The sequence below is a fragment of the Amblyomma mixtum genome, chromosome 8 (assembly GCF_055824585.1).
Source record: "Amblyomma mixtum isolate Tamu chromosome 8, ASM5582458v1, whole genome shotgun sequence".
Classification (NCBI taxonomy): domain Eukaryota; kingdom Metazoa; phylum Arthropoda; class Arachnida; order Ixodida; family Ixodidae; genus Amblyomma; species Amblyomma mixtum.
The window spans coordinates 109,461,194-109,482,190 of NC_143019.1; the positions used below are offsets into that span (position 1 = coordinate 109,461,194).

At 46.6% G+C, this 20,997-nt stretch overlaps 1 protein-coding gene across 1 annotated transcript in view; it reads left to right on the plus strand.

Moving 5' to 3' along the window:
* Window positions 1-1,357: 1,357 nt before the first annotated feature.
* LOC149333886 (uncharacterized) overlaps window positions 1,358-20,997 on the plus strand; it is a 45,009-nt gene continuing 25,369 nt past the window's right edge. The window contains exon 1 of the mRNA XM_089558825.1: window positions 1,358-1,483. Coding sequence (XP_089414951.1) covers window positions 1,358-1,483 — 126 coding nt within the window. The remainder of the gene's footprint in view (window positions 1,484-20,997) is intronic.

The following is a 20,997-nucleotide window of genomic DNA, read 5'->3' on the forward strand; positions in this document are numbered from 1 at the left end:
CGGATGTGGGCTGGGCATGAGTCTAGCGGCGCAAAGATGCTTGCCGCTCCGTGTCCCTGCTTGCAGTAGGCGGCAGTTCGCAAGCGGCGACTGGTGCGGCGCGCTGGCCAAGCTTTCGCACATGTGTCAGCTTGACAGCTAGCAGACTCCATTCTGATCAGACGACGGTGCCACATTCGAGTCAATATGAGTGCTGTAACCTCGGTCAACTATGGCTAAACAGGCCTCACTACGCCGCCATGTTTTGTTGACGACAGAAGCCTCTGATTGGCTTCTTAAAATGACGTTTGCTGTGAGTTGAGGGGGACGCGCGCTGGGAAACCGAAATTTAGTTTTTTTCGCTATTCAATCAACCCAGACGATGAAACGAACCAAGGTATACTATAGAATGAAGGGTCAGAATTCCAAATACACACGTCGTTAAAAATTTTCGGAAAACATTTCATGACCCCTTTAATGCACAAATTTGTTCCTGACCTCGATCTCGCACTTGCTGAGCATGCAAAAGATGACCAGTGCAAGTAATTGTCGCCACAAATGTTCTGTGTTCTCTGTCGCAGATATACAAATTTGAAATATATCACTCGGGAGTCTTTGAACAAGTCATAATGTCACGGCTGTATAGCCAGTCAAACACATGCTTAAATGAAGTCTGCGGCATATATGTGTGTTTTTCTTTAAGGAAAACAGGTGAAATTGGCAAAGCAGCTTTGTTGGCGCCAATGACGCTGACAACAGCAAGATAAGTGACATTTTTGGCTCGTCAACAAGGTGTCAAAGAAATTCAATGTCGGTAGAAGTAATGTGCCTCGGGCGCCAAGCAAGAGGAGGACATGCAGCGATTGCCTCTCTGTGGAGCGCGCTACGGTGGCCGAGGCAATGCTCTCGGATGTCACTGCTTTGAAATGTGCAAGCTGATGTTCATTGAAAGCACGGAACAGGGGGTAAACTGGAATGCGAGAGTAAACAATATTACTAAACTTTATTTGCTTGCGTCCAAACCCTTGCTAAGGGGCCTCTACATTGGATTTCTAAATCAGCGCTCTTCAGTGGAACGAATACCTGATGAAATTTTTATTTCAGGTTGTGTGCCTAGCTTAAGGAAAATTTAAAATACTAAAGTCGCCATGCAAATGTAGAAAGATGCATGTAGTTTCGAATTAATTTTCAGTGGTGCATTTATCTTTCTGTCTGCTTTATGACCTTTTCGGTATTCTAAGATCGCATTGACATGATAATCTACTACCGATTGTACTGGAACAAATCCGCTATATAAATACTAGGGATCCGCTCGCTTTTACGAGTGAACAAGAGAATGCCAGCATTTTACTGGAAACTTGAGCGGCAACCACGAGGCATGTATTGGTGCCCTCTAATAGCTGTAATAGCCTACCTAAGCATTATTCATGGAGCATTCGCTAATGATCCTGGACCCAAGCACGCGATGCCTCAGGAGATCTTCAATTATCAAGATCCAACCAAAGTACGTTTCTTCTGATTACGTTTATGATTACTTACGCAGAAAAGTTTTTTTCTTGCACAAACAAAAAAAACATTGGGTAAAGTCTGGTTTTTGTCGGCTTATCAATTTATAAAAGCACGGATATAAATTGTCTCAATTCATGCATGTTAGAAGAGTATTCCGTAATATAGCAGTAATTCCCCTTATGATAGGAGATGAGCCAAGGACGCATTTTCTTTTATTAATGTGAAAGCGTTACTAGGCCATGTCGGCGCATTTCTGTCATCAAAACCGTCTCCGCAGTGACTGTGGAAAAAATATGAAGAGATATCCCCTCAAAAGTAGTTATAATCAAAGGAGGATGCTGAGTGGATGCGACGCAAAAATTTGGGCTCCGATCGGATAGTTAGTTAATTACAGCAAAAAAGTTACTTAAAGTGGGCGTGTGGAGCCGGGGGAGGCGTGAAATTTGAATTGCCGGGAGTGCGGTACCACGTGACGAACCATGTGATTGGCATACGTGACCGGAAAGGTGGGCGGAGCCAACGCACTGCACGGAATTTGAATGAAGCGCAATGGAATTGGACGAATTGCACAGATTCCCTCTGTCAGTTGATTACGCGATCGATAAGAGATTGATCCGTGATCGATACGTAAACGATAAGTGATCGATGGGTGACCGATAAGTGATTGATAAGTAATTCACTAGTGATCCTGAGCAACTGATACGTAATCGATAAGTAACTCATTAGTGATCGATAAGCAACTGACACGTGATCAATACGTTACCGATATGTTATAGATAAGGAAATAAATGGACAATTCTGCGTGCTATATAAAGGGAGGCATTTATTAGCAAAGAGAGGCAATTAGGAGCCAACAGAACTCGCAGGTGACGGCAGGGCGGCACTAGTCGTCTCATTGAAGACGACTTAAGTTTCATATTTGCCGTGCTATATTCGAGACTCAATCATCCTTGTAAATTGCCTGTGCGCTTTCGGTTAGCGGTTTACGGTCCATGGTGGTTTAGCGTCCCAAAGCAACTCAGACTATGAGAGACGCCGTAGTGGAGGGCTCCGGCAATTTCTACCACCTGGGATTCTTTAACATGCACTGACATCGTACAGTACACAGGCCACCAGAATTTCGCCTTCATCGAAATTCGGCCGGCGCGGCCGGTATAGAACCCGCGTCATTCGGGTCAGCAGCCATGCGCCGTAACCACTGAGCCACCGCGGCGGCTACGTGTGTGCTTTCTTGTGTAAGAATGGAACGATTTTGCGGTAATAAACCGAACTGGAATTAACCAATGCACGGTTAGATATCTGCATATATGTGTTTATATTGTAACACTGCCTGTATGCTTGTCTACAGGGTCTGTTCTGAAAGTAGTAGAGTCATTTTTTAAAATAAAGTTTTCTTCATGCGAGTAGTAAAAACGATTAGAATTTTTCAAAGTAGCACCCTGCCGCAACTACAGTCTGCTGCTAATGAGTTTTCCATTTTTCGTACGCCTCCAGGAACGCCTGGACCGGAATGCTGTTTAGCTCCCTCGTCACGGCCTGTTGAACCGCCTCTGCCGATCCGTGATGTTTCCCCTTGAGCGTCAATTTTATTTTTGGGAATAGACAAAAATCTGGCGGGGCCAGGTCGGGGCTGTAGGGGGGCTGAGGCAGCGTTGCCGCCTTGTGCTGGGCAAAAAATCGGGGTCCTCATTCACACGGTGAAGAAGATCCTGGCAGATCGCTTCCCGGTTGGCCTTTTGCTCCTCTGAAAACACTCCTGCCACCAACTTCGCGCACACACTCCTCATCGCTAATTTTTCTGTCACGATCTGAAAAACTTGGGTTTGAGGAATGCTCAAGTCATCAGCAATCACAATGATACCCATCCTACAATCACTGTTCATTAAATAATTCACTCGCTACACATTTTTGTTGGTCTTGCTGGTCAAAGAGCGTCCGGAGCGGTCGTCGTCTTCCGCTCTTTCAGTTCCTTATCGGTGCAGCTTGCGTCACTCAAAAAACACCTGGTCTACTAATGGCAGCGTCACCATAGGCCTCCTTATTCATGTCGTGAGTCTCTTGGCCCGTTTTACCAAGATTTACACAAAACTTGATCGCCTATAGCTAATCCGGTAAACTCTCCATGATTCTGCGTGGCGAGACGTTTCGACAGGGGTTCACAGTACAAGTGACCTGCTCTCTTCAACGGCCGAGAGCCGTCTGGCGATTTTCACCAGCATTCCCAATAGCCCCCTTCAACGATCCTGCAAGCGCAGACCGTCTCTCGTCCACGCGTTCGCCCACGAAAAAACCACTCCTACTACTTTCAGAACAGACCCTGTATGTAACACTGCTATAAAATAAACACAGATATGCAGATATCTAACCGGCATTGGGTAATTCCAGCTCCGTTTAATGCCTAAAACTGCTCCGTAAGTGGCCGTTACAAAACGGGTACAAAATGCAAAGGCATTAGTAGTTACATTACGAGAAGAACAGGCGGCGTGTGTTTGCTAGTGTGTGTACTCAAAGATGGCACAGTAAGTTGCAGCGATGGCAAGGAAAATAAGGCGACATCATCAAGCGGCTGTGCATCCCGGAGCCGAACACCGCCATTTTAGCCAATCATATACATCTGGGTCGATATATATATTCGCCCCCCCCACCCCCCCTTCCTGGCTGACCACAAAGTCGTCCCAGTTTTCCGGACTAGATTCGTACCAAATTTGGAAGCAACCGATTGCCGTTCAACGTTCTGAGTTGTGTCATATGCTTTCTCTTTGTATACAGCTTACATGTGTTACTAGAGTTTTAGGGTAGCTTGCGATAAGGATTCGAACTGACGACATCTGAACCTTGAATAGCATGACCCACTAGATTCTTACCCTCTTCTCTTAAGGCGCGTCTGAGGTGTCCAACAGTTACTGAGCAATGCCTTTCCTCAAAACCAATTCTCGTATCAAAATTGTGGCACAACCATTCGTCATACACAATTGCGGGTGGTGCCATACGATTTCTGTTTGCATTAGCATAGGTCGTAGCGATGTTGGAGGCTATATCCTGAAAAATACACAAACCGAGAGTTTCACTTTTACCAATGTGGATTCAGCGTTTGTTAAATCAGCGTTCGGAGCCACGTCTTCGTTTTATGTCTAAGGGGTCAACACTCGTCGTTGTCGAAGGCTTACAATAAAACACTAGTTCTTCCGCCTTCACAACATGTCATCATCATCATCATCAGCCTGACTACGCCCACTGCAGGGCAAAAGCCTCTCCCATGTCCCTCTAACTAACCCTGTCCTTTGACATATGCGGCCACTGTATCCCCGCAAACTTCTTAATCTCATCTGCCCACCTAACTTTCTTCCGCCCCCTTCTACTTTTGCCTTCTCTCGGAATCCACTCTGTTACCCTTAAGGACCAGCGGTTATCTTGCCTTCACATTACATGCCCTGCCCAAGCCCACTTCTTCCGCTTCATTTCAACTAGGACGTATTAACCCGTGTTTGTACTCTCACCCACTCCGCCCGCTTCCGTTGTCTTAACATTGCACCTATTATTTTTCTTTCCATACATCGCTGCACTGTCCTTAAATTCAGCTGAACCCTCATTGTTAGCGTCCACGATTCTACTCCATGGGTGAGTACCGGTACGATACACCTGTTGTATACTTTTCTCTGGAGGGATGTTGATAAACTTCCATTCATTATCTGAGAGAACCTGGCATAGCGCTCCACCCCATTCTTAGTCTTCTCGTTATTTCCCTCTCATGATCCGGATCAGCGGTCACTAAGTAGACATATTCTTACTACTTCCAGCCCCTCGCTACCAATTGCGAACTGCTGTTCTCTTCCTAGGTTGTTGAAAATTACTTTAGTTTTCTGCATGCTAGTTTTTAGCCCCACCGTTCTTCTCTGCCTGTCTTGCTCATTGATCATGCTTTGGAGTTCATGTTCTGAGAGACATAGCAAGGCAATGTCATCAGCAAATCGCAAATTACTCAGGTATTCTCCATTAGCTATTATTCCCAACTCTTACCATTTCAGGCCCTGGAATACCTCTTGTAAACAGGCGGTGAATAGCATTGGCGAGATCGTGTCTCCCTGCCTGACACCTTTTCTTATTGGAATTTTATAGCTGACTTTATGAAGGAAGTAAAAACAGGAAGTAAAAACGTAATCAAAACAAAACAAGACAAAAAACCAAAGCCACAACACAGTCAAAGAAACACTCACAATCCCACAGTCAAAGCACAGTATACAGGCCACTACTAATCCGTCTTTGCCCAACAAAGGAGCACGGACCTCTGCTCTGTGCAGAGCATGGGGAAGAGAATTGATAGGAAAGACAGAAATGAGCGTGGATAATTAGGAATTGGGCTACTTATGAGGTGAACGCCCGTGTGCTGTGCGATGTCAGTGCCCGTTAATGAACCCCAGGTGGTCAAAATTTCCGGAGCTCTTCACTACGGCGTACCTCATAGCCTAAGTTGCTTCGGGACGTTAAACCCCAATAAACCAAACCAACCAAACTTATGACGTGAACCATTTGAAGGAGAAGAGCACAAGCAGCAGGTTCTCAGAGAAGGGAGGGGTAAATAGATTGTGTGATGTCTGATTAGCAACGAGATTAGAAACGAGAAACTAAAGAAGGAGTAAGGTAAAATTCCCAGAAGTAGTGACGGAGGCCTTCAGATAACATTCCACAGGAACAAGGCATTCCACATTTCTTTGAAAGATGCCGTAACTGATGTTGCCTTCCATGGTTACGCGAACCCCTAATGTTAAGGATAGCGACCTGAAATGCTGCGCCTCCCAGAATTTTTTGTGCTTGTTTTATCGAGTGCCATCTCCTATACTGGGGTGGCCCGCTTGCAATTCGGCGGCTTGTAGGGCCGACATCGCCCTTCGTTTTGAGGTTACCCTTCGCAATGCCGCCACACCAGGTGCCTTCTGCTTATCGCCATCGGCACACACCTCATCATGTGCAGGACAGTTTCAAAGGTGCGCTGTTGTCCATAGCCTCTTCTAAGACAGCCATGGCTTCGGCCGGTGTAGCCGAGTGGACCAAGTTGCTCGTAACCACGCTGTCAGCCGACGGGGCATCGGTCAGACTAGAGGCTGACACTGCTGCACTCTGGCGGCGAAGGGGCACCGCCGGCGCAGAAGGCATGTCGCACATTCACTGGCTGTAGCGCCTCTACTGACTCTACAGAAAGGGTGTTCCGCTCTCGTGATCGCTGGGTGACAGATGGCTCCTGAGTAGCAAGCACAGGACTCAAAGTAGGAGGCCCGGGCTGATCCGGGTCGGGTGGTTTTGAGTCTGGAGGCGGGGATTCCCGTTTTGTCCGTACTTGCAGGTGGTCCCTTGCCGTTAATCGGTGCAGAAGGCTTTGGTCTTTCTTCTGTCGGGATCTCATGACCGAGTACACTCGACCCTTCCACAACATCCGACACATCCATAATGTGTTCTGACACCACTTCATCCGCATGTGTCAAGTTGCCCTGGCGCAACCTCTCAGCTTATGTCATAACACAGTTGCCTACCGTGTGCCCAAAGCGTCGGCACTGGGTGCATCGAGGCGTACAACAATGACGCCGTGCATGGCCCACACGTCCACAACGAAGGCACTGCGGAGGCCTGCCTGGGATCACGATTACAGCTTGCACCCCGAAAACGTCAAGCGTGAGCGAGATTTCAGAGTTGGCTGCTTCCATGTGCTTCCGCTTCTCACGGTCGATAGTTTGTACAGTTCCTTAAGCTTCACGTTTCTAGTGTTTGGGTCAAACACGATACATTTTAGACGTGGAACTCTGCTTTGTTAATAACCTTCTATTCTGAGGAACTGCTATCGCAGGTAGCCATCCAAACGCGGCTCATCTGGTACTGGCCAATACACAGAATCTCACGGATGTCCAGAATGTACGCGAGCGTGTCTCGGGAGTCGGGAGCACGGTATCGGCGACTCTTGAGTTCAACATGCAGAAAGACGGTGTTGAGGACAACATTACTGGTGGGTAGTCGAGGGAGGAGAACTTTGCACGAGTCCATGGTAACTCCAGGTGTCGGGAGACCTCGGTCAACGGCCGATGCGCAGTTTGCAGCTAGAAGCATTTCAAGACATAGCCGTTCCGAACGGGTTCCTCTTCCCACTTGGCTATCGCCGCAGTCAACACGCCTCGTGTTGATGTCATTGTTGCCTTAGTGACATTGCCCATACCCACGAAAGGGAATAGGCAAGAGTTCAGTGAGGAGAGCCAAAAGAAGGTAAATTGGGGCCAAGCTCATGGTTTTACTTTGGGTAAGAATTCAAAATATTTAAAGAGGAAATTATAAAAAAATAAAAAAATTAAATTGAAAAAATAAACGGGCGAACAGATTAGGAAATTGAACAGAAGAAAAAAATTTTGAGCGATTTTTAAATGTGGAAATTTTGGATACCATTAGCAAGGGAATCTGCCGGTAGAAAATATGTAATTGTGGAGGTATTCGCAAACTCGATGCAATGCAAAACCTCTGGAGCTAGCACAGAAGGAGAGAAGAAGCGGGACCGGCAAAGTGAGCCCCTACCTAGTAATTGGAATATGTACAGAGGGCAAAACACATGCCTAGAACAACCAAACTCTGCGTTCCGGAGCTCCCAAAGCCGCTACAACCAAGAAGGCAAAAAATGACGATGAAATTCAAAGAGTTTAACAGCCCATGTTCACATCCACACCATTTTTAACCAAATCTCATCGCTAGTTATCGCGTGTTACGCCCGAAACACGCTCAGAGCGTGTTCTAGACATGCGTTTTGCCCTCTGTACCTACGTCCTCCTCTGATGTGGAAACCCCCGGCAAGAGAGTAGGAAATGCTCCAGTGCTTCTACTTCTCCACAAGTTGCGCAAAGGTTGGAGACACTGAACCCACATCTGCATAAGTAACAATTTAAGCGGGGGATTCTGCACCGAAAGAGAGCCATCGCTACCTCACACTGCCGGGATTTACACGCACGAACCTTCCATGGGTACGTGAGAAGTAGGTAGTTAACAGTAGAGAGGAAGGGATCGTTGCACATGGTGGTTATATTCTCAAAGCGCGGAGAACGAGACCACACTCTCGCGCTGTGCATTGGAGAGCGGCGTCTTCACCAACTTCCATCTGCTCTGTCAAAAGGCACTGCATGCTCACCATCGTCTTCTATGTAGAACAAATACGTGCTTTCGCTCCGATTAGAATGCAGTAAATATACCCTGTACTTCTTTGCCTAATGGAGATTTTTCCAGACCTGTTTCTGTGTTTTGCTCTCAAGTTATGCGTTAGCTTTCGGCTAGCACTTCAATGCCGGCTATGGCAGCATTGTTACCGCCACCCTTGTTATGCTGTCACGTTAGCAATAAGTGTTGCAATAATGATTTTCATCAAGTGACAAATATTTGGTCTATTATTTTCCTGTTCGATGCTGACCTCGCACACTTGAAATCCATTCTTCTTAGGCGAAGGTCTCATTATGAGGTTAACCAATTATGCGCATGGTGCCGTATATCTTTGTGGTTGGCTGTTGATGTCGGAGTTAAGCTAACAATAATACCGAAACCCTCAATGTCTGTCCTCTTCGCCGCATTGTGAAAGATCGCATAGGGGCAATATACTCCCCAATGAAAAAGTTGTATGATACAATAACTTCAAAAAGTGTGCCGAACAGATACCATATGTCCTGAAAAATCATACACTTGTTATAGAAACCTATGATAGATAGCTGTGTGATTGCATCATACAGCTGTATATACTACGATTTTAACTTCTTCCAGCACTTTGGCTCCCTGGGACTAGAATTTAAATTTAGCCGTTCTTTGCAATGCATCCTGGCTGAGTGCGCATGTTGTTTTCTTCAAGATTTGAAGAAAAAGGAACGAATATTCGATTCGCTTTTAAAACTGTCGAAAGTTGTCCTTGTAAGGCCGACGTTGTCTAGAAACATGCATTTAAGACGCTAGACGCGTTCTGGCACCTCTGTAACGCAACTTCATTATAAGCTCGGCATTCCTCAATATTTTTGGAAAGCAAAATGCTCAGGCAACCGGTGGCCATTTAAGGACATATTTAGCATAACTTTGAAGATTGTGCTTCTCTAGAAAATTTAACAGCCCTATTTTTGCCGAAGAAGTTAAGAAATTTTGATTTGATCAACATATGACGACAGCCATGGTTTTCAAAAGTATGCTTCATAAACTAATTAAGAAATCAGCGCTATCAATGCACAGCTTGCACTAGGCTGAACAACTAGGCTTTTATATGTATATTGCCACCTGGCGTTCTCAGGTGGCGCTGAAGTGTCTTCGAAGACGTTGAAGTGTCTCGCGCTGGCTGGCTGGCTGCTGCATTCTGCTGGTTAGCGACCTGTCGCCCTGTTTTCCGTTACATATTTTTGTGTAACGGATGGCACGCGTGCGCCAGGCGTATTATTGGCCCAAACTTTCTCACGCCGTCCAGCGTTACGTCAGAGGCTGCCGCGATTGCCAACGTCGTAAGGCGCCTCCTCTCAAGCCAGCGGGCTTGCTCCAACCTATTGAATCGCCTCGGACGCCGTTTGATCAAGTCGGCATCGATCTTCTGGGCCCATTCCCTGTGTCATCGGCCGGTCATAAATGGGTCATTGTCGCGACCGACTATTTAACAAGGTATGCGGAAACCAAGGCGGTGCAGCGCGGTACGTCATCTGAGATCGCCCAGTTTTTTATGCAACAAATCGTGCTGCGTCATGGCGCACCGTCCCACGTAATCACTGATCGAGGTACGGCGTTTACAGCACAGCTCATGCGCGACGTGTTCGAGCTCAGTCACACGAACCATCGCAAAACCACTGCCTATCACCCACAGACGAACGGGCTCACAGAGAGACTCAACAGAACGATCGCCGACATGATCGCAATGTACATAGACTCGCAGCACAAAACCTGGGACGAGATTCTCCCGTATGTCACATACGCTTACAACACGGCCACCCAGGAGACGACCCGATTTACACCATTTCGTCTGGTCTACGGACGTGACGTTCAGACGATGCTGGATGCAATGCTTCCATGCTGCACTGATGACCACCCACTCACGCCGGACGCCGAGCAGTTCGCTCAGCACGCCGAGGAAGCACGTCAACTTGCCCGTATTCACATTCAGCGGCAGCAGACCACGGATGAGCGCCGCTACAATCTCCGTCATCGGCACGTCGAATACCATCCGGGTGACCAAGTTTGGGTGTGGACCCCGGTACGCCGCCCAGGCTTGTCTGAAAAACTGATGTGCCGTTATTTTGGACCTTATCGAGTTTTGCGCCGCGTCACAGAAGTGACCTACGAAGTTCTTCCTGACGGGACTGTGCAGCCTCAGCGTCGCCCACCCCGCTCTGAGGTTGTGCACGTTGTCCGCATGAAGCCGTATTTCACGAGGTAATGGACAGTACGCTCAGTGTTCCGCTAGTTTTCGCGTGGGACACCTTCGCCCACCTCCCTTGTACATTTTTGTGTGCTTGTGCTGTTTTGTTTTTCTCTTTCCACTGCCCGTACTGCAACCCCGCCTTTACGTTTTTCTTTTTTTTTTTGGGAGGGGGAGTAATGCCACCTGGCGTTCTCAGGTGGCGCTGAAGTGTCTTCGAAGACGTTGAAGTGTCTCGCGCTGGCTGGCTGGCTGCTGCATTCTGCTGGTTAGCGACCTGTCGCCCTGTTTTCCGTTACAATATTGAGCGCTGCTCTTTATGCTAAGTAAAAATAATGTTGCACCTTTACGAAGACGATCAATCCATTTTGAAGGGATAACGGAAAGTAACACTATTAACTTGCAAGCCTAGTATACCAAATGTCCATTATAATAATCTCTTGAGCAAATTATCTCTCTCTCATAGTAGAAAACTGTCATTCCATAAGTGCACGTTCTTGCCACTAAGGCTAACAAATGAACCAAAAAAGACACATGAAAATCTTTTCCACATGTCTAAACACTATTAGGGAAATTTACATGCTTATGCAGGTAGGGCTGCCAAGTAAATAGATAAATCCGCGATTGCCGAAGGTGGAAGCCGCTAAATCATTATTATACAGAAGGGGCTGAAAGTGGCTAGAAGGAAGAATAAATTTCACAAAAGAAGCATTGTGATAAAGCTACCAGCCTGCATATGCAGTAGCTCATGATCATGAGTGAACGCAAATCAACAATGAAAGCCGTAACAAAAGGAATTTTTGTTTATAGGGCTTAAGGTCCTAAACTGACTCAGGCAATGACAGATGCCATAGTGAAGGGCTCCGGACAGATCCGACCACCTGTGGTTCTCTAACGTGCAATGACATCGAGTAGATGGCAAAAACTACAAATATTTTTCGAACAGGAAGGCATTCATTTTTCCTATCAGGCACATTGCACGGAATATAAAAGATATCATAGCTTAAGAGACAATATTTGATTCTATCGAAGCATTTTCATTCACGCAGGTAGCAATTAGACGGTTACCATACTCATAAAATAAGCGCAGCATACCTTCCGAACCGCAAATCCCGGGAAAGGGGAGCAAAGCAAAGTCAACTCATGGATGAGCGGTGTCAAGGACCAACGTTTTCCGGCCTGCTGCACAATCTCACGACACTGGTCGCCAAAATAATCAGAAATCGCTCATGGTGAAAAGACACTCTATAGCCAGGTCTGAAATATACACAAGCAACAAAAGTGAATATACTCTACACCAACGCGTTTTTTTTAACTAAAGCGGAGCGACATAGTTATGAGGTTGTCAGCAATCACGGCGCTTGCGACGGTCACCAGCGCTATCTGAACTTGCGATACTGATCATCGGCGTTGAAGAAAGTCTTCATGACTTTAATCAGCACCTCCACCCGTTGAAGGCCACTATCAGCCCGTACCAGCTGGCTTATTCCCCGTCTGCACCGCCGAACACGTCCATCTGGCCAGCCTATGAGCTACGCTCTAGCCGCTGAAAACGCGACGCCTGGGAAACTTCGGACAAGCTGTCACAAACCGATTGAATGAGATTAGTTTGGCCACTTAAGCCGAGGCTGCCCAAAAAAAGGAATGGTTCTTCATAGCTTATTCATGAAGGAATGCCAGTGATCACCTGGCAACGTTTCCGGAGATCCGATGACTGCGTGCACTAAGAATATTAGGTGCTCCCAGCTCAGTCGTGGTCATTGTCGCGATCATCATTTCTCTCCGAATATCAAGCTGTAACTGCGCAGCGACCTTCCACAAGCGGCCTTCCAACACCCATATAGAAAAGAATGAAGTCCAACCGTTTTAGTAAGGGTGATATCACAGCGAAGCGGCAAATATAAACCAGTACAAATGCAGCAAACTGTAAATAAAGATCATTATGCACTATTTAGGAACAACAGCACCAACGCCGGACAGTAATGTCAAACTTACCAAACACCACTGCGATTCGACACAGCGACCAAGCGTCGAACCGGCTCCTAGCCAGCGCATACCCGCTGTAATGTTACTGCTATCGTGGACACGGGAGCAGTATAACGTGTCACCACTGGATGATTGAAAGATCAGCTGAAGAAAGTGAACCCCCGCCGCTATGGCTCAGTGGTTACGGCGTTCGGCTGCTGACCCGAAAGACGCGGGTTCGATCCTTGCCGCGGCGGCCGAATTTCGATGAAGGCGAAATTCTAGAGGCCCGTGTACTGTGCGATGTCAGTGCATGTTAAAGAACCCCAGGTGGTCGAAATTTCCAAAGCCCTTCACTACGGCGTCCCTCATAGCCTGAGTCGCTTTGGGACGTTAAGCCTTCATACACCACACCTCATCGCGACCTGGAACAGCCGGCAGATACGCAGAGCTGGAGGAAACCTCATCAGGCGGTTAGAAAGTAGTAGTGCAAGGGAGTCACCGGGAACATGCTGACTGTGCGTTTCGCCCGGGCTACAGCAGTGCTGCGGTGATATCATCTTCATCAGCCTGACTACGCTCATTGCACCGCAAAGGCATCTCCCATGACTCTCCAAATTACCCTGTCCTTTGCTAGCTGCGGCCATCCTATCCCTGCAAACTTCTTAATCTCATGCGCCCACCTAATTTTCTGCTGCACCTGCTACGCTTGCCTTCTCTGGGAATGCAGTCGGTTACCCTTAAGTACCTTTGCATTACGTTCCCTGCCCAAGACCACTTCTTCCTTTTGATACAGAATAGCATGTCATTAGATCGCGTTTTTTCCCTCACCCACTCTTCCCGCTTCCCTTCTCTTAACATTGCACCTATCATTTTTCTTTTGATAGCTCAAAGCTTTGTCCCCCACGCTTCTGCCTCATAGGTGGGCAGCGGTAAGATACAGCTCTCGTATACTTTTCGCTTGAGGAATGATGGCATCATGTCATCATAGACACGGATTTCTCGACTCAGGACGAAAAGAGTCATAGATCTACTGCATACTGTAGTCGCGGACAGAATAACAGGAACCACGCATCCGTGTTCAAACATTTCGGTTGCGTAACGTGGCGTAAGAGAAAAAGAAATATTTGCTACTTTTATGCGTTACGGCAAAGTAAGTATAACTTGCATTGTACCAAACATTCATTTCGTTTCGCTAGTTAGCTCTTCTGGAGAATGTGTGTTGAACCGTGGTCCATGTTCTTCATTCGGCGACTGTACATTCTGGGCAAAATTTAGTGACCTCTTCTTTAAGTTCCGCCACGTACTTCTCTCCATGGGGAGGAAACCTGGCAAAGATATTCTGGTGTCAAGAAGGGTCTACTTCGCTGGCGTAGACACCAGTAGGGCTTTGTTAGGTGGCGCTCTTACGTAGAGTGGCTTGAGTCTGAACATGGAGCGGGTCTGTTACTTTTAGTCCGAACGCACTGTTCCGATGCGTAAACATCGAGGAAGATCTTGCGATTTTTGCAATTTTGCCGCAACTGGGATTCGAGCCCATGGCAGCGCGAACACAGCAGCTTCACGTGCCTGTGCAGAAGAGCACTACTAATTGGAATGAAAAAAAAAACTTCAAAGTGCTGGTGATGGGGTCTTGAACGTTTTAAAAATATCTTGAAAAGAGATGAGGCATGACAATGACTATCTTTGGCGAGACTGACAAATTCAGCGGTGAACTGATCATCTCAGACCCATCCGAAACCGTCCAGCTGTCGCAGACCCATGAGCTTGTCTTAAATATTGCCACACTTAATTTAGACATTCTACCGGCGCCCCCGTGCAGTTTGATGATGATGATGATGTCCTCAGGCAGTTTGTCTTCGTCCTTTGCCGCGCGCCGGATTTCATCGTTTTCTTTTCGGCTCTAGGATCAGTAGGCTGTGCTCTGCTCAGTGCTCTTGCCAAGTACTGTTCTGCCAGTAAGGACGCTCTTTTGGCGTGCGGTGGCATTTTTGTGGAGGTGCTGGGAATCGATTCATGTACGAAGAGATCCTGGGAACCTCCAGAGCTCAGCCGCAGCCCCTGGACACGACATTTGTCCATAAGTCAAGCCACCGCTTGAGAGGCTTAGCCCTGGAATACAATCCTTTCCCCAATATGAAACCAGTGCTACCCAGGTGCAGGTAAGACCAACTCTGAAGTCTAAGCCGGCCCTATGCGACTACCTATTCCTACTTCTTCCTCTACGTCGAAGGTACGAGAAACAACCGCTACTAAGGACGAATTATCGTAGGCGAGTGCGTGACAAGTATAGCGCTAATAATAATCCCGCGGTCAATAATCGGCTCGCCATTATGGCCTCTGTGTGCCCGTCGTCAGCTCATGTTGCTTCTAAACAGCTAGATTCGAGCTTCCCAGTATTCGCTGGCCAGTACTTGTGTAACTCGCTGAGTGATCTCATTGAAATTTAATGTATACAGTACAGTTGGCTTGTAATCTTAGCAGTAATACTCATCTGAATGAAGTCTTAATCAAAAAAGAAGCCTACTATCGCGCGATACTTCTTTTCCAGATTATTTCGACTTCCGCAAGGAATAATATTGCAAGAAATCTTACCGCTCATGAACGGGAGTCCGGCAAAACAAATATTCTACAAAAACTAAAAAACTGCACATACTTTTCAAACTTCAGAGAGCGAAATGGCTAGTATTACAGGAAAACTGGGCAATATTCGAACTTCACTACCCAGTTAGGTACACATCGTGAAAAGAAGTAGAATGGGACGAGTGTAAATTAACTTAATACCTATTTTAGTAGCTGCCAGCTCGGTAAGATGTTGCGCACTTACAGCGCGATACTGCGCTGCCTCAAAGCAGTAGCAGGTGTTGCAGCAACGTCATGGAGATGTTAGCCGAGTCTTAACCAGTCATATTAAAAAAAACAGCCGTTAAAAATTGCAACTGCCTTATTTCCAAGGCTAATCAGTACGATTACGTAGAGAACATCATCGTGTGATGGCATACAGGGTGCAGCCTTCCTAACTGTACCCACATTGTTGTCCTACGCCAGATCTCCCACGTAGTCCCTTCTGCTCGTAGCAGGAAAAGGTAGCATCAAGCTAAAGTAAGTGGCAGGAAGAAGTTTTTGCGCAGTTTATATTTATTTCATCTCATGATCATAGCGAGTAGTCGCCGCAGTGTCAGTTTATTATGTTCGGTTTGGATATTTATTTATTTATTTATTTATTATACCCTCAGGGTACAAGTGTACATTATAGAGGGGAGGGGCGGATGAAGAGGCATACACAATTTACACAAAAAAGTTATTAGTAAAAAATATACACAATCTCTGTAAAACCTGTACAAAAACGAAAGTAAGCATACAAAAAGAATGAAAAAGAACAAAGGTACAAAGAGTAAACTACGACATCAGTAACGGTGTTAATAAATACAGAAAAATATGGCAAGGAAAACAAATAATAAACAAGGATTGCAGTTCCTAATAAACAAACAGTCGTATTGGGAATATGAACACCATCTATGAACGCCATGATGATGATATGAGCACTAGCTATGAAAAGAAACTGTAATGCTGATTTAAAGTTCTCAATTTCAGATATACTTGTTAGTGATGCTGGTAGGTTATTCCTGTCATTGCTTGTCCGAGGAATAAAAGAGTATGAATATGCAAGCGTATTTGAGTGTGGAATATGTACCTTTTTGCTGTGGTCACGGCGAGTTGAAATGTATGACGGTGGTTGAACCCAAAGATAGCGCAAGGTTGTGTTATGATGGTATATTTTATGAAAAAAAGACAGGCGAGATAGCTTTGTACGCCATTTGTTCCCTTTTCTTTTGAACCTTAGAAGCCCTCGCAACCCTATTGAAAAATCCGGCATCGCGGCAAACCGGATTTTACCGGAACATATCGGTTTCATACCGGCGAGACCCGTCCGGTTTGATGGCTATACCGGTTCGTACCGGTCCGGTATCGATCCCAAACCAGACAGACCGCTCCGGTACGGAGCTCATACCGGAAAGTACATTCCCGGTTCGAAGCTCAAACCGGACAGACCAGTCCGGTACGGAGCTCAAACCGGACAGACAGCCCGGTACGGAGCTCAAACCGGACATACCAGCCTGTATTCAGAGCGATATGTGCTGCGGTTTCGGTGCTTGGTCTGCAGATTGACTGTTGTACGCCAGCAGATGTTTTTTAGGGGAAGGGGGGGGGGGGGGGGGGTTAGCGTGCGCACAAGTGCGATAATCAACACATACACGGTTTTGTTTAAAGGGCTAGGAAAAGAAAAGGGCTAAGCGTGAGCTTCTCACTGGCAACACATGCAGTTTGTGCATGAAAGGCGGGGGCTGCATGAAGGGGTTTTGCGGGCAACCGCCATATTGGCTTCCCGTGCAGCACCCTGACTAAGCCAGGGTGGCTGTGTGCGGGCAAACGGCTAGTATACATCCGCCAGCAGCCTTCGTAAGTCCTGCGCAGATTACTCTGGATTTCACAGTGCAGAACTTCACGACTGGCTGATAAACATGGCGAGCCTCCGGTGACTGCGCCAGAGGCTCCAAAAGGTTTGTTACTGTCGCGTTCATTGCAGCAGCTGTTCGCTAGCGGCAGTCTGTAGCGACGCATCGATCAAGAAAGAAAATTCTTGGTTTTCGTGCAGGAATTCTTTGCACTTCTTCTTCGTCAAGTGATTGCCCATTGATAACTCAACTTGTCCAAGCGCCATCGCGAGCGACCCCACCCTTCACTCTATAAGGAAGAGATACTAATCACAAATCGCCGAGAACATTTCTATCGACGAACAAGAAAAGGTTAGCTAGTGAAAAGGTACAGAGCTAGAGAGAACAAAATAAAAACAAACTCCCGTAAAAACGTCACACGAGTAACCTGTCTTTGCGCACTTTTTTTTTCAAGTTTTTTCTTTCCTCTCACCACCGCCTTCCCTGCTTTTCCTGGGTCCACTCTCAAAGAAAAAAAAAACCTGCTCAACCCTGTTTTTTTCTGTCTGCCTTTGATCCTTCCCCGAGGTCTCCTTTGTGTCTGTCCTGTCCCTCCCAGCCCCCTTCCCCGAAATGGGGAGGAGGCACTCACTCTACAGCCCACTACCGAACATTTTAAGCCGCCCTCCCTACCACACTCCCCGCGACGCTCCATAAAGTGGAGAGGCGGCTCCGATTCTACTTGTTGTTCACTGTGTCCGGTCACGTTTGTTTGGAACAGGTTTTTCTTTCCTGCGGTTGGGTTGAGTGTCAAGGGATGAAGGTAGCTGCGAAAACACGCTGGCACTCGCTAGTCCTCGTTGAATTTGTGTTATACAGTTTTTTGTGCCTTTCATCGTGTTGCTTGATCAATCCACGATCGAAGATGACATCGCCTTCCATGCGTGCGTCCAGTGCAAGTATGGTGGAACCCTGTCGTCCTTGTCTCAGTGCTAGATAACTTCGGTCCGAAAGACGTGAGTGGTGAACCGTGACATTTACAGACATTTGACCGGTGGAGGCCACGGCGGTGAAGGCGGATTTCATGACGGCGACGTCGTGCTGCTAGGACGTAAGTACGCATTTCAAATCACCGTTTCTTAAGTACTGCCTCCGTCTCGGTTATATTCTCGGCGTCAACAGAAAAGTTCTAACTGTCCAGTGTCTTTTTAACTAGCAATTTGTGGATTGCACAGCGTAGAGGGACGAAATAGCTCAAAATTTTCTTTCAGCTACATACCGAAATTGCTGGTCCTTCATGATAACACGACTAAAATTAGCTTTATGGTTTGTATTCTTTCTTTACAGAGGCATATCGTGTATACGTGCGAGAGCAATCAGCGATAAGCGTCCTGAGGGGGAGCGGCTCAAGACCTTGAAAAAACATCACGCATCGCATCGATGCTGCGGTATGTGCCGTAAATAATGGAGGATGACCACGGAAGCACCGGTATCGTCCGAGCAACCTGTTTACACACCAACAATGTTACGACGCAGATTTGCAATACATTATTGATTCAAATATGGAAGGCGTGAGGTGCATTCACGATACTGACAATTGCCAATGCTCAGGGCCTGGCGTCTTGAGACGCCTGGCTTGTCTGTGGCTTGTCTGGGCCCACGAGGGCCCGCAATTCAGAGCATGGTTTGTGCTACTGGGGGTATGCATTTGTAATTATTGCATACAGGTCCACGTCGGGAATGGAATTTTTATTCCTTCGGCAACGTGGGCAGCAGTTATGGTGGCACCCAAAGATTCGCGTTTCTGCAAGGATGCAGCCTTTGGACGACTCCACAACTCCTGGAAAGGAGCGTTACAGGGCAAGCTTGCCATCGCAACCTGAAGTCAGAAGCCTCCACAGTGGGCAGAAAGCCAATGACCCCTGAAAAGCTACAAGCCATTGGCCGTAAGTTGCATGTCACAGTGCTCAATGCATTATGTTGTGTGTCAGTGCCCAATTAAATGATAAGCTGGGGGCATTATGTACTACCAATCATATTTTCTTTTCTGCAGGTGGTTTTGACTACTTCATTGGCCAGCACCCTGTAGAGACCCCAGCACCGGTAGATCGTCGCGAAGAGTTAAATTATTACCTCAGTGAGCTGGTTCAAGACATGCGAAAAAAATAAACATCTTTTGGAGTTTTTGATGCATTATAATACTCACCAAGCTACCAATACTTGGTAAAAGCTGGGAGAAAATAACACAATTGCACATCGACTGCAATACGAGTCGCTGGTAATCGCAGATTACCAGTTTCTGAGGCTCTGTATATTGCAGCATTTGGCATGTACACTTATGGCCCCAGTTTTTGGGCAGATTTAGTCCAAGTGGGATAGATTTGAAGCATTTTATTCCTGCCTTTTTTCTGTGATACAGGGCCCTCCTGCATAATACGGGCCTAGCCTGTAGAATACAGGACTGTCCTGTATGCCGGTCTGAATTTAAACCAGAACCGCATACCGGGTTATTGTACAGGATTTGCGATACCGGATTATCGGAGTATCCTGCACAAAACAGGAGAGTACTGTTTTATACAGGACTGTCCTGTTTTATACAGGATATTCCGGTAACCCGGTATCGCAAATCCTGTACAATAACCCGGTATGCGGTTCCGGTTTAAAATTCATACCGGATTTTTCAGTAGGGAATTTCCTCTTGTATGCTGTGTAACGCGGTTCCGAGCATTAAGAAACACCTTTCACAACGTGTTTAGCAATATAATATTTGCTCTTGTGGTGCAGCATTCTAGCACTAAGCTGTTTGTTTTTGTTAGAGTACAGTTTTCAGATGAGTCGTCGTTTTGTACACCATTATATATTGCGATATTCTTTCGCTGAGGTGGCGTGATGGTTTCAAGAGGTAGATATACCCAGTTTTGCGTACCTATTCTTTTTAAGCCGCCGCGGTGGCTCAGTAGTTATGGTGTTCGGCTTCTGTCCCGAAAGACGCGGGTTCGATCCCGGCCCCGGTGGTCGAATTTTGATGGAGGCGAAATTCTAGAGGCCCGTGTACTGTGCGATGTTGGTGCATGTTAAAGAACCCCAGGTGGTCGAAATTTCCGGAGCCCTTGCCTGCGGCGTCTCCCATAGCCTGAGTCGCTTTGGGACGTTAAACCCCATAAACCAAACTTAATAAAGTTTACGAGAATAGTAAACATTATAATGACGTCGAAATCACTCAAAACTATTAAGGAACTCATTAGTGTTTTCGCGCCTGCTATAGTTCCGGCTTGAGCAACCGAGTAGTGGCAGTGGCTGAAAGACAAGGCTTGCTGTCATTCGTCGGATACAAAAAGTGCATAGACGGTTTATTCCGTTTTATCATTGCGGCTTCGTAGGGCCTGAAGCGTTCCTACCTGAAGCATGACCTGAAGACCTGAAGCGAGTTAAAACGATCAATTAGATGTATTATAAGTGTTACGGCATCGGTCACATAATCTGAACATATCTGGGACAAAAGAGTCGCCATTCGGTTGCTGCAGCAAAACTGCATAGAGCTGAAATTTAGCAATAAATGGCGCACAGTAAATAGACTAAATTGTGGTGTCTGATATTTTCAATAAGAACTCCCGCATTATTCTGAAGCAGCAGCATTCATCGGGAAGTGGACTCCTTCGCAACTTTCAATGACCATTTTGTGACGTAGTACACATACTAGAAAAATCAGAAACT